This window comes from Argopecten irradians, chromosome 10 (genome assembly GCF_041381155.1).
Source record: "Argopecten irradians isolate NY chromosome 10, Ai_NY, whole genome shotgun sequence".
Classification (NCBI taxonomy): Eukaryota; Metazoa; Mollusca; class Bivalvia; order Pectinida; family Pectinidae; genus Argopecten; species Argopecten irradians.
The window spans coordinates 29,311,951-29,332,664 of record NC_091143.1 but is presented as its reverse complement, the minus strand read 5'-3'; the positions used below and the strand labels follow the sequence as shown (position 1 = coordinate 29,332,664).

Sequence of the window (20,714 nt, the reverse complement as noted above, 5' to 3'; positions counted from 1 at the left end):
GGAATTTAGTTGAGGGCTCTATCCATACCATTAGTAAAAATTTTGCTGGTAAGCTTTTGGTCGTTCCAAGCAATCAGTATATGCAGAATGTAGTTTTTGCTCTTCCAACTTAAGAACATAAATGGGTCAGATATATCTTCTTTTATTTATATAGGAGGTATCTTTAGATATAAGATTTCTTTCTATTTAAATTCCGTTTAGTGTTTTGTATATAGATACGTAACCAGAACTAAGATTTAATTGATTAATTAGATATACCGACAGAAGGTCAGTTTACAGACGGCATACTGTGTTGCGCGTGTTTCGGGAGACGGCAACTAATTCGTTTTATGCCTCCTTGTAATAGTGAAACTTGGTTATATAATATGTTCCCATTGAAAAACGTTGCCAAAACACCACACAACACACTTCAGTTTGTCATCAACAGGAAAACCAGTCGCCCAACTCATTTGATCATTGTCCCTGCAGGTTGTACCGTACCCGCTGCCCCTATTGCATGATCGTCAAAGGCGACGAAATTTAGGATCTTATCTTTGTCTCTTCTTCCTAACTGACTTTATCTTTCCTAATGCCTCCCTTGGCACTGCCTCACATTTGGCCTTGAGTTGAGCGTTCGCCCCTGTGAGGTTCTGTCCCCTGGCCGAGACACACCAAAGTCTATAAAAGTGGTAGTTTCTGCTCTTGCTAAGCGCTCAGCATACAGGGAGTGGGACGACTGGTTCGCCCGTTGTCAGTATAATGTGACCGGTTGGGGTGTGTTGCTTGGTGTCTCCGGCGGTATGCTTCAGTGATAGAGCACTCTAAAAAGAGCAACAGTTCCACTATACAAGAAGACACAACATGAATATACCGCAGTCTCCCGAAACACACACCTCGCACAACATACACGCATCACACCGCATACATTGGAGACCGTCCTAACATGACCATAGCTGTTAATAGGACGTTAATTAATCAAACAAACAAACAAACATTTGATCATTCAGCAGGATTTGTCCCATTGACGAATCTGACGAATCACTTCGTACACACAAGACACCGCATACTTTGGATACTTCCTTTAAGGTCCCGGGGTGTTGATAGAACATTAATATAAAAAAATCATCACATTGCAATGTGACTGGGTAAGGTTATGTCGGTCGTTGGTGATGTACAAATGCATATACAGAACTGGATAGCTAGTGTCGCTGCCCCGACCAAGATGTTTTTAGTTTAACGTCCTATTAACAGCGTGGGTCATGTAAGGACGTTCCAGATTTGTTGGTAGAGAAAAGCCGGAGTACCAGGAAAAAATCCAGCGGTCAGTATCTGGCAACTGCTCCACATGGGATTCAAACCCGCACCCCAAAGATGGGAGGGGGTGGGTGGTTGGGAAGGCTTGTGTTATATGTCGTGAAATCTTAACCACTCGGCCTCATACCAAGAACCACTGCATATTCCTGAAAGTATATCACATATGCAACATTCTCCCACACACGTACCATACCCCACACGCATTATACTACTGGGGAAACTGTCTTGAAATAGGTTTAGTTAATCATAAAGTTTAAAGCAATTCAAACTCAATCTTAATTTGTGTCACATTAAGCAAAATCATTTAAGAAAATTTCTGTTAAATCGTAGAATCCATTAACTTACATAAATATCACGAATCTTTATCAATTAATTGAAATGGAAAATTCCAAGCCCGTAATGTAAGGAACAACTGCATTATATAAGAACTCTTTTCAAATCCGGGCAATCATATGCACCAAAATCTTTACAAAGAACGAAATTCTCGAATATAATTTTCTTATCACTTAATAATGATATACATCGGTATACGTAGGCCGACGCAATCGTAGGTAACTACAGGCTCAATGAGTATTCGTAGTGTGATGCGAGTTTAATAGAAATAACATTAAATGGGTACTCAAGCGTTCGAAGATAAAGAAGGTTTTGAAATTTGAAATTCAAAATATAAAATTAGGACTAGATAGTTGATTACACATTTTGTTACGCCTTTAGGTCAGATGATGTTTTTACAGCAGATGTAGGGAGAGAAAATATTATCTGCTCTCGCTAGTAACTTTTGGGACTTTCGGTCAAAATCACGAATTTAAAACTTACGTTAACTTGCACGTATACGCATCAACATAGTAAAAACGTTCGGGAGAATATATTTCTTTTAGTTTAAGTTTTATTCCGAAACCTTCAAAACGTTACAAATAGAGGAGCTAACATTACACTATAGAAGCTTAAGGATAATACATTTTTGCTTGCCAATAGTTTAAAAACACTGAAAGAATGAATTTTTAAACCTGATATATTCGGGTTATATTCCCTAGTAATAGTGGAGCCGGAGACTGCCTACCAATATCCGGTACGAAGAGTGTCGTCATAGTTTGCAATCAAGAGTAATTTCAGGATGTTATTTGTATATTATTATTAAATCAAGTTTTCAGGATGGCAACCATAGCCTAAGAATTGTTTTTGAATCGATAACAAAAATAAATCTTATGTTCATAACTTTTAATTATTTTAATATCATTGCGATAATTGTGTATAATTATGTTTGTTAGTTAAATGATGGGTTTCTACGAGTGTATTTTCCTCGAACATACTTTGACAAGGATGCCAAGCCCTATATATTTAACCGCTGTATTTTCGACTAATTTATTCCCGAACGACGAACTGACATATTTAGCCAAAGTCTGGTGTGACGCGGTTTTATACATTAGTAGTCTATATAAACTAATTAAGACTCTAGACACTCCCAGAGGACGAATTTGTCTTGTTAAGTATAACGGGAAGACAGAATTTCCAGTAATGGCCTGACATAATAATCTACCACGGTGTGAGAAACGGAAGTATTTACTAAACAGGGGAAAGGAAAGCAGTGTGGTCAATACAACCCGTGGAGGTGATTAGGAATAGACTCATGACTATGTTAACGAATTATAGAAATGTAAACAGGCCGGTGATAAACAAAACAATATATTCAACACATAGTGTCTTTAACAGACGCACCGACACAGTATATCGACAATTTGAAATACATTTTCCTGTATCTCGCTTATTTTTGGGTGCGATTCAATTTCCCGGATGATTTATATTCGCGACAATAAATCGCTGTGACAACTTTTTAAAAACAAGCGCAAAAGATATTGTTAACATGAAAAAGCTACTAGACAATTACACAATTAATTAGACCGCCGTGGGAAAATCATTGATTTAAAGTTAAGAACTACATAAACCTGGGTGGGAGCTTTAGTACTTTAATTTTAACTTTAAAAATTTTAATCGAGTGTTATCAACCTCATCTCATCAATAAACGAGATTCACGGCAACCAACATAGAAAAAAAGTAACGAACAATTAATAACGATTATGAACATGACGATCAATGCTAATAACTGTTGATCTCGAATTATGCGAGGCATTTTGATAACTGTTTGACTATAAATATCGTTTGCTTTTAATAGAAAACGTTGCAATGGTCGATTCCTTGGTGTAAATTGGTCAATTCCAAACGGTATGGTGAAAGACTATGTCATATTTACATTCAGAACTGACCAACTGAAAGAGTATATTCAATTAATATAAAGGAATCACTACTAAAGCAAATGCAATGAGTTGACCAAGGTCATCGCCGTAATTTAAACAAATGCGATATTAATTACCATCACACAATATCGATAAAGAATTGATTCACGTGAAGTTTGTCAACAGCGTGGGTAGGTCTAAGAAATGTCTTGGATATAAGGCGTAAGGTCATGATACCGGACAACTTCAGAACAGTGTTTGACGTTTATGTTATGGTCATGTCAAATTACATGGCTTCACATGTAATTACATCGGACGTTTCTCCTTAAAAACCAACTGAGTATTGACATTATAGGGGGTTCGTTAGGGCCTAAATTAAGCTGTACGATAGTTATATGGCCATGTCAATAAATTCGATGTTTTTCTCGGCTATGCTTGGAAATAGATTATTCGACCTTTAAATCATAAACCTGTGACCTTCGCCGGTTTGTTTACTAGCAGTAAAAGTGAACTGAGAACAAACAGACAAAAGCTATCTAATTTTTTGCAATTAACTTATTAACTAATTAAATTTGCCATAAATTGGTAACATCAACATTCACAGTTACAGCCCAACTTTCAAAATAAATTGTCATCGCACCGTTTCACTTAACTGTCCCTTCTTTAAAAGTCACACCCAACAACAACTGCAGTTGAATACAGGTAACTCAATTCTTAAATAATATTGAGTAAGCTCTAAAATCTGATAGAATTATGTCAGAAATGGAAGTTCAATTTATACCAATTTTCAATAGGATAGATGGAAATATTTTTGAAAAAAACTAATGATTTTCTTTCTACAAAATCCAACAAGCACTTCAGAACGTTCCAAAATAGTTCAATGTTTGATTTAAAAAACAATATTTGCTATTCTTCTTTTGGTAAAACTAAATTTGGTTCAATAACTTTTATATGAATTCTATGATTTTTGGTACTGTTAAAAATTGCCTTATTCTTCAAGACGATCCATCCCCGACAGGGCATAAACGATACTCATCATTTGAAACAATAATTGGTGTGTAATCGTGTATATACATGTCTAATTAACACAAAAAAATAATATAAGATAATTAATTTTGCTTCTGGTGCATATGCAATCAGTACTTAATTCCATATAGGACATAGTGCCCCATTTTTATCTTGAAATAAAATTAGAAGCTCAAACTTTTCAATGTTTGTAATGTTGTTAAGTTACCTTTGAAAAAGAAGAAAAATTATTATTTGTGTGCCCCTGGTTTTTTTTTAAAGAAAAATACCATTTGTCAGCGGTGAAGCATCGTCAAACTACTGTTTTGTTTGGGTTAAAAATTCTACTGCATGAAGCCATCAAAATGAAAAGAAATATTAAGACTGCGTCATTCTGTGCAAAAAACATATGAATTTATTCAAAGCAATAAGCACATCTGTAATATGGAAAATGTTATCTAACCCCTTTAGTACTTTCAGTACTTTGATTAATTATTTGTAGATGTGCCCGCTTGCAATCTGATTAAAATCCCCGCCGTTCCGGTAATCCTATACCCAGTAACCTTCGAATACACGCTGTTCCGGTAAACATACACTACCTTACATGTAACTTAGAGTAAGCTTACTGGTAGGATACCAAGGTAACGGAGAGTAGGTTTACCGGAACAACGTGGATATCAAGTTAACGGAGGGTAGATTAACCGGAACAGCGTGGACACCAAGATATGATTTTAATCAGAATGGTCCGCTTTGTGCAAAATGGCGCTATAAAGGTGAACACAAAAACAACAATAAGCAACCGATTATATCAGCTCCATATATCACGTAGCAATGACAGAACGGAAAGTTAATACTAGACATTGTGTCGGCCCCTATAATGATTTATCGAGTTCATAAACGCGACGTATATATATAATATGTATCTACGCCAACAACGGCGTCACGCGCCAGTTACGGTCTACTACTGATGGCATCTATATAACTTCCGTTAACCGTTTCGGTTTAGAAAAGACAGCTATTCCAAGCGATATAGATACAATTTACAAAGAATTATGTGTTCTGCCTACAATAACTAGCCTATATACATAATAAGACTTACTAAACTGTGACTTATGCTCAGTAAACAGAACGGTGGTCCAATCAAATAATCGGAAGCGTCTACCAACCGGATTATGAGACATTGCAGTGCATCATGGGAATAACTACATTGTAATTCGCTGGAGTATTAGATTCCATGTGTCCGTCGTAATGCCAATCTTGATTATCACGATCCGTCCGCTGAACGCGTCACAGCCAATACTGTCCCATTAGTTTAAGTCGTGATTCATTTGTTTGATATACGTCAAAGATGATTCGAAGGTCAGGGGTTCCGAAAGGATTCAAAGAGAGAAAAAAAGAAAAAGGCTATATGTAATAAAAATGTAAATTCAAATATGGCAAGATATCGATTTGTATTTTATATCATATACCAATGCAATGCTATGAAGCAGTAAAGCATATCTTTTTGTTCGATTCCGGATATCACTGTATTGAAATAGAAATTACTATCTAGCATTTGAGAATAGGTCATATACTAATATTTTATCATGTTACATGACGTCTTTTCAACTACTGTTATAAAATAAATTCATCTATCCAAAGTGCAAAAATGGCCCACTGAATAGTCCTTAACAGACCACTTAGATACAATATCACCGTTTCTCTGGTAGATTTAACATGATAGCTTAACAAATAACTAATCTGTTGCATTCTTGCTATGAAGACATGGTGCCCTTCAGCTATTTTTATCTCGAAATCTAAAATTATTAAGGTCATAAATTACTTTGAATATTAGACAATTTTTGAATTTTAGATGGTTGAACAATTTTCGACACACTTTTTTTTTTGTATTTGATGTAAAATCTTGCCTGGTATTTGTAAGTGGAAAAAACAACGCGAAGTTCTCCAAATTAACTTGAAAATTAAAAAAAAGAATCAACATTGAACTTTCATATAGAAACTATAGGAGGAAATTTAATTTGGCGGGAAAATTTGCCATCATTTTGACGTCAGTTTTGATGATTCAGAAGTGTCTGATAGATTTGACCATATGTGTGGATTTTGTTTCCTGGCCTGTTGCTGCGAGTATTGCGGACACTAACAGTATTAGTAGAAGGTGTAAGGAGACAGACTAATCGCTCACAGTCCATGGCGATAGACAGGGATTTTATAGTAATAAATTGCATTAGTCTCTTTTGTCTAGACATTAATCGCTTGGAATATGACGTGCCTCCTACTGTTACCTTAGATACATTAAGATTTATAAGGTGTAACCGCCGCTTCCTGTTTTCGGCACATTTTTTATGTGGTATTTAAATATGAAATTAAAAAAAAACCTATATAAAACGTGGCTGAGTGACACTAGGGAATATCCTTATATTCTCATATAAGGTATTTTAAAGTAATAATGATGTGTTTCACCTTGATTCACCTTCCATCATTTTCCCTAGATGTTAGATATTATTATACATTTATTTATATAGATATATTTGATAAGAGAAGAGATCTAGGCTACACCAGTATATTCCATGTGTGTTCTTTGTTTTTGTGGGTTTTTTTTTCTATGTTCCTATGTATGTCACAGTTTTGTTTATATTTTTGTGCCGCGCACGTGTGAGAGAAATATGCAGGCGTTTGTTGGTGCGTATGTATCTGTGTAAAAGTGTGTATGTATGCATTATGTACATTGTATTTATGTAAGTGTACGTATGTAACTGTGTGTATGATGATTGAATAGGTGTATACATATGAAATGAAAATTACAGCATGTATAGTTATTACTAATTATTTGACAGAATATTTACAGTTTGGGCGTCTTTTTATGTGAGAAGTGTGGTGAAAAAGGGCCCACCCCCACCCCCTGTGTTGGGACATGATTTACATTGAGGGCTGACCCCGAGGTCCCAACCTTGACAGCCCTCCAAAGTTTACATGTATGGCGGAATAAAACGATGTTTTTTGCGGGAAAAAATATGGATTTTGATTAAACACAATGATTCAAGTTTATATCACAAAGTATTTAGTTTATAGAATCGCAATTGAATTAAAAATCATATCGACTCATTCAATTGGGAGAGGGCAGGTATAGGCATGTTGGCTCCTGCCCATTTCCCATTGCTTTAAACATATGACAATATAATATTCTAAAAAGACAAATTCAATTGCGTAGCTTTGATTTTGCGACATTGATTGTTTAAGTAATATCAGATATTAAATTTATTGTTTCTTGATTTTTTTATCTAAATGTTTGGAGAATGTTTTTTTGGACTTGACTATTCTAATACAATTGACGCATGCAAACAAATGACCATGTCGTTGCAATCGCGTATGTGTTTTCATGTTTCTGAGTTACTGACGCACACCATCATATGTATCAATTTTGAGGGCAGGCACTGCTATCTATTCATATTTCTGTTTCTATGGCACAAAATCATTATTATCTACATCTACTGAACTCTATAGACATAAGGCACTTCCCATCATGTTAGTGCACCGTTCAGCATGCTGGTGACATTACTCGGCATCAAAATATAAAATAGATGGCTACGCTGTCGACTGATGTTCATTCTGGATAGAGCTAGAATACATGTAAATTCAATCGTCTTTGCAGACGTCTGGGAATCAAATGATTTGCCTGTAAGGGGTATAACACAATCAGCTGTATAAATTGGCTGTTTATATATTCCCTGGTCCATGTTAGGATAAAAATCACAACAAAATTTAATTGAGAAAATTATCATAAACTTAATTTGTCGGAAACAAATATATAAATCGGAGTCAATATTGGCTACGACCCACAACAGTAAGGTCAAAGGAGCAAAGTTAACAACATTCTAAGAATGCATATTCAAAATATATAACTGTTAAACATTGAGCTCAAATAGATCAGAATTCCACTTCTTAGCAGGAATATAATGATATAAAATGTAATTGAATCGAAGTTTTAGTCTATTTTACCATTTTAACAACTAACGATAACATAATGATAAAAATATATTTGAATTTGCTATTCAATATTTTCTTAGTCACATGCCCCATAGCAATAATTTCTCCAATCTAATATTCTGTACAACTCACAACGATGTAATCATGTTTTTCAATTGATTCAACAATTTATTGGTTGATAAAAAAAACTCAGATTTAATATTTTCTTGTTTACATTTAGTTTATATGACAACTACCAGACATTTCCATCCAACAGAAAATCGACATTAAAGTAAACATGCTATTGGAAAATGTATAGACAGCTAGATACTTGAATGGCGTGGAACCTTCTTAATAAACAACAGTCGTCTAGTTAAGATGTTTGACAAATGTCTGTTTTAATAAACATGATACACATTTCAATGCAAGCTCTTGGAAAGAAATCCTAGTCTATATTTTGTGGGTTTTAGCATAGAGTTAAGAAATTTTGTAATCTAGAAATACTAGTGTATATTAATGTAGCTGGATCGGACTAGGCCGATCATCGGTAGCTCAATGTTGCCTAGTGTTGGGAGATACCGGGTTCGAATTACTCTCCTGTACAATAAGTCTGTTACTTATAAACTCATATATTCTATACGAAGGTGCGATTTTGTCGAAGTACATGTCATATTTATAATTATACCTACACTAGACTTGAAGATCTACCTAATCAGTTACTGGATCAAAGATTGATTTAAAACATGCTATGTTATTATATGTGTTTCAATCGGGCTGTTGATTAGTTAACACATTCCATGGAAACATAATAAACCTCTTGTAAACGTGAAGTCAGTGATGTTACTGGTGTCTTTGGTTATACCGAGAGATTGATGTACCTACTGCCTCTGATGTCGGAGTATTAAATACGACTTGTATTCGTTGTTAGATGATTACCACAAATAGCTGCTATGAGAAATTCTTTTAACTTAAGTACTACAAGTTGTATCGAGAATGTGAACCAAAGAGTACTTCCGGAAAGACATTATTCACTTTTAGTACTACTCGTCTCGAGATTGCGAACCAAATTGTACTTCCGGGGAGGCTTGGTTTTCTATGACCCGATGACGTTCTTGTCACGGTAGGGAGAAAATCTAACGAATTTAATGATTATCTATTCTTGGTCAGACATAAAGTCGTAATGAAATACTCGAACACATTTTTGGCATTGAATGGATTTAACGTTCCATCCTATGGGAGTTCTGTTTAGTATCAGTATATAATATGACAAAAACTTATTCATTACCAATTGCATTGTTGCAGCCGTTTCCAACATAGCTTCCCGTGACTTTGAAAATAAACTGTAGCAGAGTTTTGGCATGTCTATTGCATGTTTGTATCTTAATAACGCAATGAAACAAAAAGCAAAGTTGAAACCTATTAACAATTTTGCCAAAATACGTAATGCTATCATGGTGTAAAGAACGTTGTTGATAGGAAGCATCCTTTCCATTTTAATTTTCTAAAGTAGGTAGGCATTATTTGTTTTACCTCCATGAATTAAGGCTCTCATCCCAAATTGTTGTACCAAACATGATAAATAAAAATGTATCAGTATTAGGGTTGTGATTCCTAAACAACTAATTACGTATTATTAGGTTTATTTGGTTCTGGCCGGGATACCAGCAGAAAAAAACACCGACCAGCAGTCACTACCTGGCAACAGCATATAATTCGAACTCGCGACCCATATATGGAGGGATTGTGGTGATATGTCGAGACATCTTAACCACTTGTCTATCGAAGCCCAATCTAAATGTACGACGGGTTTCATTCTCATTTGTATGGACGTGATATTAATGGTGGATGACACTTTACAATAAGGCACCGTCCATAAACTGTAATATCCCTATGGAACGTTTTATAACCAAACAAAGCACTAACGAAAGTCCCCAATGTCTCGTCTGTAATATAATCTAGCCCCTTATTGACCATAAAGGTTTGACGACAGTTTTGATATTATAATTTAAAAAAATTCCTTTGACGTCATCCATTGTGTACAACAAATTATAGTTTCACTACCCAATGACGGTCAGTTGGATAGTTTACAACAGTTTCAATCTAGTGATAAACATGCATGTTTTTTATTCAGTGAGAACAATAAAAGACTATGAAACAAATTCAAAGGTTCATTTTACTGTGGTAGACATGTAAGTAAAATGTATATTAATTGTACATGCACGTATATATATTGTAGGGAAAAAAAACAATACATCTTTACATCAATCAATTAACAGATAATAAATATTCCTTCGACCCGTACATGTGTTCTAAAGTGATCTAAAATTTGTTTGGAGTATCAATGATTTTAATAGGAAGTTAGTCGCGTTCGATTTCAATTTAGTACAATCCAGGCTTTAGACTCTTTTCACAATTTCCTTTGTGTCTGCATGATACCTCAGGTCTCCATAATTTATCTTTTGCAGCTATTCATTAATGGTGCGTTTCGTTTCCAATCATGAATTGGATTCTAAGAACATTTTTGCTTCTGTGATAATTTCAATATCAATAAAAATATGGTATTTTGATGTTAAAATCTTAATTGGATGTCCACAATAATAAATTTCACGGAAACTGTTTGGGATCGTTGTGTGTAACTTATGATCGATTATCACTATAACCTCGTTTTAAATCCATTCTGATACGATGACCATGTAAATGTGATGTGGCAAATGGAATTCACGTTTACCTTTTTATAAATCTTTACCTGAAAGTGTTCATCAGACCATAGACTAAACATGATTTACCTGTGTAACCAATTACTTTTTTTATAACTAGCCAATAGTTGAGTTGTTGCAATTTTTGATCGGGGTGAAAAGGGGAATGGAATTTTGTTGGCCATCGATTGGTGCGTTTTCTCTGGTCTAATCTACACCAACTCGTGGTTAAGATACATATTACTATACATGCTACTGTAGAGTGCGGCAGTATGACTCGCGTAACTGTTCACCCAGCGCAGTGCCTCAATTCTGTAGTTGTGCCGTTTATCCTATTGGATAATTAAAGAGAGCATATCATGTTGCTGTGATACTTAACCGAGCTTGCACGGTCAACACCTATTTCACTATCGATAACAATTTCACTGTCGATACCTATTTCACTGTCGATACCTGTTGCACTTTGTATTTCACTGTCGACACATATTTCACTGTTGGTCACTATTGCACTTTGTATTTCACTGTCGACACCTATTTCACAGTCGATACCTATTTCAGTGTTGGTAACTATTGCACTTTGTATTTCACTGTCGATACCTGTTGCTAAGATGTAGCATGTTGATATCATTTTGAAAACAGTGGTTCTACATTGCAATGCAATCTGATTTAAGTGAGGACTTTATCTAAAAGGCGCCGTCTCTAGTATCTAACAAGGACTAGTCGTGTTTTGCGAACAGGTGACAGAACAAACTATCTTTCATGAGAGTGTATTATAAAATCTGACGAGATCAACTGCTGAGAGTGGCATTGACATAAGCAAGCCCTTATAATGTACAGTATTGAAAATGAAGATTACCAGAACATTTCTTGACCTCATGTATTGTAAGTTCCTATATGTTTCGAAGTGTTAAAAAGGATCCAGATTTCAATCAGATATGAAAACGTCAATAAATAAGCCGGACATATTAAAGGTTTGACCCATACGAGTCTAGATTGTGATTTGTACAGACAAGTAAGCTTTAAATGTCTAATGAATAACCACTGCACAAACAACATGATATCACATTGTTGAATAAATCTTGCCATAATTTCTTAGTGATGTTGATCTATTTAAGACGCGTGGGCGGTTAAATAATATTTTACTACTCACAAAACATTTCATCATCCGTGTTACTTTTGCCAATTAACCACAAACGCCCCTTCTATGGCTATTATGGATCTTAATTTGGCTTTATAATGATACCGAAGGGAGCGGTGACTGTCTTATGCGGTTTTACAGTCTTGCATACATTCATTCAACAGAGTCGATATTCGAAACTGGTGTCTGCGGTGCGTCTGTTAATGGGGAAACCTCTTACCAGCATACTGTAGATGTCACCTAGTTGGACTCTTAATGTTACCGTACCATATTGACATAATGAGTTATAGAAAAGAAAAGAAAAACTGACTGCAGAGAAAATAGTAACAAAACTACATTGTTATAAACAACGCCACTTCAACAATGCAATGGTATAGTTCAAAGCTCAAACACACCTCCAGAAGTTTCGATTTACTTTTAAATTATTTTATTTTTATTTCAACTGTATAAATTGTTTTATCGTTAATTTCGAAGAGAAAGTCGATGAACTACATATTATGTAGTTTTCTTCCTTAAGCCCATATACCAAGTGTAAATTCAGAAATCGTAATTACGATTGCGTGTTTGTTCGAAAATAAGTATATAGTTTTAAACAAAAAGTAATAGTTTAATATATGCAAAATTAAATTAGCTGTAGCCCTCAAATTATCTCAATTTATATATAAGTTATACTAAAATAACATTGATCCTATTAGAATCAATATAAAATTGTTAATGGCTGTTTCGTGCTAATGAATGTCCTCTTTTACATAGTTTAGTAAGGCATTTGCAGACTTGAGGCGAAATAAACTGGTGCATTATATCATGACTTTGTAAAGTGACATTTGTCCTTTACCCGAAAGTAATGTCGACTTCGAAAATTCGTCTTGGGTGACAGCTAGTGATAAAATGTAGCCTAAGGGTGTCAATAAGCACTTAATGATACCCTTGGAATATAAAAATCGCAATACGAAAGAAATAAAAAGAAAAAAATTCTTGTATCTATGCGCGACGAGCATAGCTGTGGAATATTAAATGCAACCTGGGAAACGGGGATAATAAATGCTTACTTACAAGGTAAAATGTTATCAGAGAGCATCAAACTAGTGGTAAAATCTCAAGGTATACCAACTAAATCCGATCAATCTGTTGGTTATTGCTTAATTGATCTGGCTTTGCGTCTTATTAACAACCAAATAAAAACTAAATTGAAAAACAAAAAATGGTTATTACAGGATGTCCTCGCCTGTATGCTTTGTGTATAAAATATCTGCATATTTTTGGAGGCTGCGGTATGTTCGTATGGCAATATGAGATACGTAGTGTGTTCAGAATGTACACGAGATAGATAGACAGGTTTTAAGTGTTGTTAGCGCAGCCAAACGTTAATTTACAGTCGGGGAATCGTGTCATCGTATCAGCCGTACATGAATGACAATGACCCAGTGGTCCAGGTATAAATGCCATTATATCACAAAACATCATGTCATTCTCTTGTCATTCAAGATAGCAACACATTCTATTTGTATTGTTCAAGGACCTGTTGCTTCAGGTCTCGGGGGGACTATATGATAGTTCCAATGATTATGAAGAGATGCTATTTATCGCCGTTTGTCTAGATCTTACGATAGAAATCAGACTGATTGGTATCATGTGACGAAAGGCGAGCAAATGCCATTATAGCTGATTGTGTAAAAAAAACAAAAGGCGCGTTCGAGCCGTTATAGTTGATCGTGTATAAATATGGAGCGTTCGACATGACTAACGAAATAGGATACGACCTATAAAACCTTACTTCCATATAGCTTTACATTTTTGTGTATGCCCGCGGTAAACAAGTCATATTAAGGTGATATCAGATATCATTAGTTATGGATTGTTTTGCCTTGTCTCAATCGATTCAGCAATGTGTCCCTATGAATACAATACCATAGTTCGGGATGTTTGCAATGAAAGAAGAGCAAAAACAAATTCAAAACGCATCTCCGAAACAAACTAAAAAAAAAAATAAAAATGTAGTATTCTCATAGATGAATTGAAGTTTTTATGCTTTGCAAAACAAATCAAACATTCAGAACAAATAAGTAAGTAACATATTCATACAATACGCTCAATTGTCTTAAAGTACGTATATTACATATAGATTTTTCTATCCTCTTTTCAGTACAGCTGTACTATAGAACAGAGAATCAACGTGTCACACGGGGAATGAATAAGAATGTGAAGTTTCCTCTCAAAAGACTCAGTTTTGTCTCAAACATAAGAAGCATTTATAACAAGATCAAACCCTATATCTACAACTGCGGTAAATTGATTAAAGATGATTATTATCACGATGAAAAATTGTATACACGGAAGGCCGTCAAAAAAACAATCAAACTTTTTTTTCGTAGAAGTTGATACCTGTAGACCAGGCAATCAGTTGCCAAGCTGTCGCGATACTTTGCTCTTTTGTGTTACGCCAGTAAACTATGCTGTAATCACGCAGGTCTCTAAGCGACTCCATACATATAAACATAATCGCTGACCATAAATAAATTAAACCTTTCTATTTTCAGAAAATATAGATCACAAACATTAAAATTCTTGGAAAAGCCATAGCTCTTATCGGAAACACGTTCTTTGTATCACCAAGATATTGAATAAATATTTGAAGGAGCAAATCACTGCATAACATATCGTAATATGCTCTCGGATCTCTTGTAACAAAACTAAATATAAGACGATGTTGTCAGTTAAATCGAATTAACGTATTTTACTCTAGCTCTGATTGTATTCACATTTCCACTATACAAGAAGACACAACATGAATATACCGCAGTCTCCCAAAACACGCACCTCGCGCAACATACATGCTGCACACCACATACATGGGAGGCCGTCCTTACATGACCATAGCTGTTAATAGGACGTTAATTAATCAAACAAATAAACAATCAGACAACTCCTGTCACTAGATTATAGTTATTTTGTTACGTGGGTAAGGTAAAACAACTAAAATAAATGATTTTTAACAGGACTCTTCAAGGATGAGGAAATGGTTTTTGTTTTATGGATATTTTTATTATAATGGCCTCCTTGTGCTAGCGGTAAAATATTAAAAACACCAGATCCAAAGGTAACGAAACAACCTTTACACTAAAACGGCTTTGCCAATCACAAATTGTATAACACAAATATGTATAACTTCGATGCGCTCGGTTTAAGATTTTTCCATTGACTCGGAGCCTGCAAATGATTTGAAACATCCTTTTTATCAGTTATTCGGATACGCTTCGATTAATTATTCGATGCCGTCTATAGCAAATATGATGGACAGTGAGCTTCTTATTAAAATGATCTCAAGATGAAAAGATATAATCAATGTGTTACACTTACCGCAATTGGAGTCTTTAGGGGACGAAGGATCGCTTGGTGCCGATCAATGGCAATAACCACTAGCATATTAGTGCTAGCCATTAGGGTGAAGCTCTGACAGAACTTTACCATCTTACAAAGGAAGGCGCCGGCACCCCATTCCCTCTTGTCCTGGTACTCCCATATCAACTGTGTAAGCACAGCCAGGAACATGACCGCAAGGTCGGCTATTGTCAAATTCAAAATGAAACTGTTCACACGTGACAGGCTGTTCATTCTCGTCTTGAGTCTTCTATTGTTAGACATCCAACCCAACACCATGATCCCACCAAGGGTTCCCAAGATCAATGTGATGTACAGGTTTATGATTCTGATCTTTTGGTTGTATTCTTTGTCGTGGACAGATCGACATCTTGAGACGTTTCCAGCATCCTGGGTACCATTAAAAGGATCCATGGTTGTCATAAGGTACTCCAGATCAGACATATTGGAATTATCCGCGACCATCCCGGACGCGTAGGGTAATAGTGGCAGGGTCGACATGTTATTACCTACGACATCCAAACCTGTCAAAAAGAAACAAATAATCATTATTGAAATGTATTTTCCATAAAAAGACGATACCATACTATATATGTAGTACATTAAACGAAATTTTGTTTTTAAAAATGAATTTAAGAAAAGCAAAACAAGCTGTGGTTTTAGGCAGGGTAAAGGTAAGCGATTGTTTACCATTCTGATCCCGTCTTTATACTCCATCAGTATATGTAAGAGTTACTTTCCTTCGTTTAATTCAATAAGGGAAGTAACTCTGATAGATTAGGATGAAAATTTACTTGGAGAGACTGGTGACCCCATATATTTCCACTCCCCATGAGAGAACCAAACGTCTGATGTCTATTTGGAGAAAAAACACAAAAACAAAATAGATGTGTTCCCTTTCCTTTGCCACAACATTGTGTGCTGATGGCTTTCAACTATTCCAATGTCATTTCTCATAGCATAATTCTGTAGTACTCACACAAAATCCATGAAAAGTTAATCGGTTCCAACAAGGTAAAAGACAGACTTTGCCGAAATAAAGGACACTGAATTTCTAGAAAGTTCCAAGACGTAACATGTTCTCAATTGTCAGTCAGCCATTTTCACATCGTCTACATTACATCTTATGTGAAATAAATAAAAAAGACACCAGAGAAACTATAAAAAAAACCTTTGAATTCGGGCATAAACATGGTTGTTATTTACCATCAAGTTTCCAGACTGTTAACTTTGTTGTTTCCATTGGAGCACGTGTTGGCAGATTTTTGAATTGATACAATATAGATGGCTTTTGTAAAACATACTTGATTTGATTTGAATTGTGAAGAATTGTAGAATGCAATTCTGCGTTAAATTATATGACACAGTAAATGTTCTATATCAAGCAAATAAATAAATGCAATTTAGCTCTGTCATTATGGTTTTCCAAGCTTGGAAAACGTGAAAACACCTTCAAGGATATCGAAATAAAAACAGAAAAGTAATCTGAAAAGAAAATTAGTCCCGGTAGCAGAATCTCTTTAAATTGCCTTTTTAGAGGTTATATATATAAAAAGTACATATAACGCTGAAATGGAATATCACATGAAACCACACAGCAATATTTTAAATGGGGTCTAGTTGAGATCTCATTAATGGTGAAACATACTTAAGCATTTCCAGCCGAAATTTATATTCTTCTTCTTTGATACAATGCGACGGCATCAGCAAATGTAGGTAAGGTCGACGAAAATTGCAGAAAAAAACCCGATTCGATAGAGGATTTGGCAAATGATAATGATACACATACATCAGACTAAAACGTTGTTTGGGTTAAATTGGTTTATATTTATCAGTACCACCGGTAGTAACACCTCAAAGAGAAGCACATCAGAGAACATATATTTCACGCTGTATAGATCCATTTCTATTCGTCTTATGTTATATAGGGATGACCTCCAAAACCGGATCAATCACGAATGAAAACAGATTTCGACTCTACCATTACGTATTTTATGTGGTCTCGCTGGAAGTGTGGTATACTTGGTTGCAACTAAACGAGTTATAGGTTTCGGTAATCTACAGATATATAAAAGGCACTGAGCCGTGAGATGCTATCGGCTGTAAAGCAGCTCTATCGATACCAAATTGCATGGCTATTCTCATTTGATAATTTGATTTCACTAAAATGTTTGATCAAGGTCAGCCACCAGCGGCAAGCCGGAAAAATCATTATCACATCATATCACCAATTTCATCGTGTTTTAAGCGCAGTCTTGAATGGGCTGCGGTCCATTGGTAGTGGCAGAAATTACTGCCCAGATCATCTAACATGTCTGTTGAAGAACGATTAAGCCTGTTAACTGCCAAAACCAGTTTGATTTAAAGCTTTACGGCTTGAAAACTGCTGTACCCATTATTCACTTTTCTGTTTGTTGAGAGAAGTCACTGTTTATTAATCTTTTCAAGAAAGATAACGATGCATTTTTTGGAAGCCGATAATGTTATCCTGTCTTTTTGCAATTTCACATCTGACAAAATGTTTGCATTTTGTTGCATTATTTACTTCATAATGAAAATGCAGATCGTTTAGTCGATTCGTTTTGTCTTAAAGTTTTTAGCTGCATTTTACACATTTAAATCCGTTTTCCGAGGAAATTGCAGATTTCCCAGTTGCAATATTAAGGTAACAATTTCATCGGAAACATGTACCGTACTATACCGAAATCTGCCTAACTCTGCGGTAAATAATGAATTGCCTGTGAAACATGGCGCCGAATTTTTTTTTATATATTACTATGTGTTCGTATTGTACTGGTATTTCACAAATTTTCGTTGGTCGATGCAATCCTTCAGATGTGATTTACGGAATGCTAACTTACAATGTTAATCTTTGATAATAGAATTGTTTGAAATCAATTAAAATTTAAAAACTGATTTTCAGTTACAATTTGGTAACATGTAGTTCTTACTGGAACTATTTTCAACATTTTAAATGTCAATATATACCATTTGACAGGGCTTGATGGAAAAACGGAAAAAGTAGAGAAAATGGGCATATATGCTAGAAAAGAAAATGAAAGTCAATGTATATACGCCAATGCCTCCTTTGTTTATCCTGTCCAAAATGTCCCTCTATATTAGTGAATTAGGTTAGCGTCGACCAAAATCCATTCTGTTTTCACACGCCCACTCCACAGCACGAAAATGGCATGACGCGATACACTCTTACGTTCGAATAAGCTCTAAACGACACTTGGTACTCCTCTTTCTAGTGACACTTAATTGTCTCTACTTCTACTAATTTATTGTATTAGCTCAGAACTAGATATAAAACTACTTTGAGTCTAGGGCATATTTTAAGGGATATTCCCGTATCCCTCGCACAAATAACGTACGCACACGCACATCGACCAATAAAGCTGTTTTGCAAGCAAAGAGAGAAACTGTAAAATTTCACAGATGCATTCAAACTTGCAAAGATATGTATGTAAACAATCAATTTGTATATTTCAAAACGCTAACATCTAAAGCAAATGGTTTTTTTTTTAAATATATATTTCTAGTTTCCATTTAAATCGCAGTTCCTGACATGTCATGTCAAAGAAAAAAACCCGTTTCCGGTTGATAATATCAAGCTCTGCTCGATCTACACATGAAAACAAGTGTTCAGTTAAAATAAGATATATTCATTTTTATGAGGAAACATCTATTTCAAATACGCTTCATTGGTTACTACATTCCTCCTTGTTCAACAATAGGTTGTGCTGTTATATCATTGTACCCTTTAATAAACTTACTCTGACGAATGTACTGTATATGCTGATTCCAGTCGTGCTTTAACTACACTATGTATGGCGTTAAGAGACTTAATCAGAGCGTGCATTGATATCGTGTTTATATCGCATTTAGACCGGTTGTAATATAATTTGAATTGATGTATGCTGTGACCTGCACACAAATGCCTACTGCGGTCAGTTTGTTGAAAACAGCTACGCTATATATATACTGGTAGATCTACGTATTGTAGTCTGCGCCTGAAACCGCACCAATGAAATAATAAAGGTTTTTTTTTTACCTAGGGCTACTTAAAGCGCACTTATTTACTGTTTAAGATACATGGTATATTCTGAAGAGTAACTTACTATAACAAGAAGCAATAACTCGTTTACATAAAATATGATTGTCCTTCCCCAATGATGTTTCGCATCAAATATGGTTGTTATCCACTCATGGGTTAAAAACGAGTAGGATTTTAAAGCCAAATTTTATCAAAGTTCCCTTTCTGAACCCCGCCCCTCTAATCCCCGGGGTCTTATAACTGACCTATTAATATAAAATATGAGTGTCCTTTCCCCAATGATGTTTTACACCAAATATGGATGTAGTCCATTTAAGAATTAAGGAGGAGTAGAATTTTAAAGCAAAATTTCATAAAAGTTCCCCCTTCTGAGCCCCGCCCCTCTGTCCCCAGGGGTCGGACCTAACTCGTTTAAATAAAATATGATTGTCTTTCCCTAAAGATGTTTCACACCAAAAATGGATGAAATTCACAGAAGGATTAAGGAGGAGTAGGATATTAAAACTAAAATTAAGAAAATTTCCTCTTTTGGGAACCCAATATGAAGCTCCTAGGGGTCGGAGCAGGCTCATTTATAGTAAATATGAGTGTCCTTTCCAAACACTGTTTCAAAACAAATTTGGTTGCTATCAATGCAAGGATGAAGGAGGAGCAGGATTTTAAAGCTTCAGTTAAGATAATTTCCCCTTTTGGGGCCCCGCCCCTCTTCCCCTAGGGTTCGGACCTTACTCATTTATATAAATATGATTGTCCTTCCTCAGTGATGTTTCACACCAATTATGGAACTCAAGGGTTAAGGAGGAGTAGGCTTTTGTATAAATCGTCTTGCGCACGGCGCACGATGACGGACGAAACACGATGGATATAGGTCATCCTGACATTCGGTCAGATGACCTAAAAAGACAGACATCAACTCCCTGGTAGCTATTTATTACACTTACATTCTTAAT

General features: G+C 35.4%; 1 protein-coding gene across 1 annotated transcript in view; it reads right to left on the bottom strand.

Moving 5' to 3' along the window:
- Positions 1-20,714, bottom strand: part of LOC138333587 (cephalotocin receptor 2-like) — an 84,967-nt gene that overhangs the window by 12,892 nt on the left and 51,361 nt on the right. Inside the window, exon 2 of the mRNA XM_069282051.1 lies at positions 15,684-16,228. Coding sequence (XP_069138152.1) covers positions 15,684-16,205 — 522 coding nt within the window. The 5' untranslated portion in view covers positions 16,206-16,228. The remainder of the gene's footprint in view (positions 1-15,683; positions 16,229-20,714) is intronic.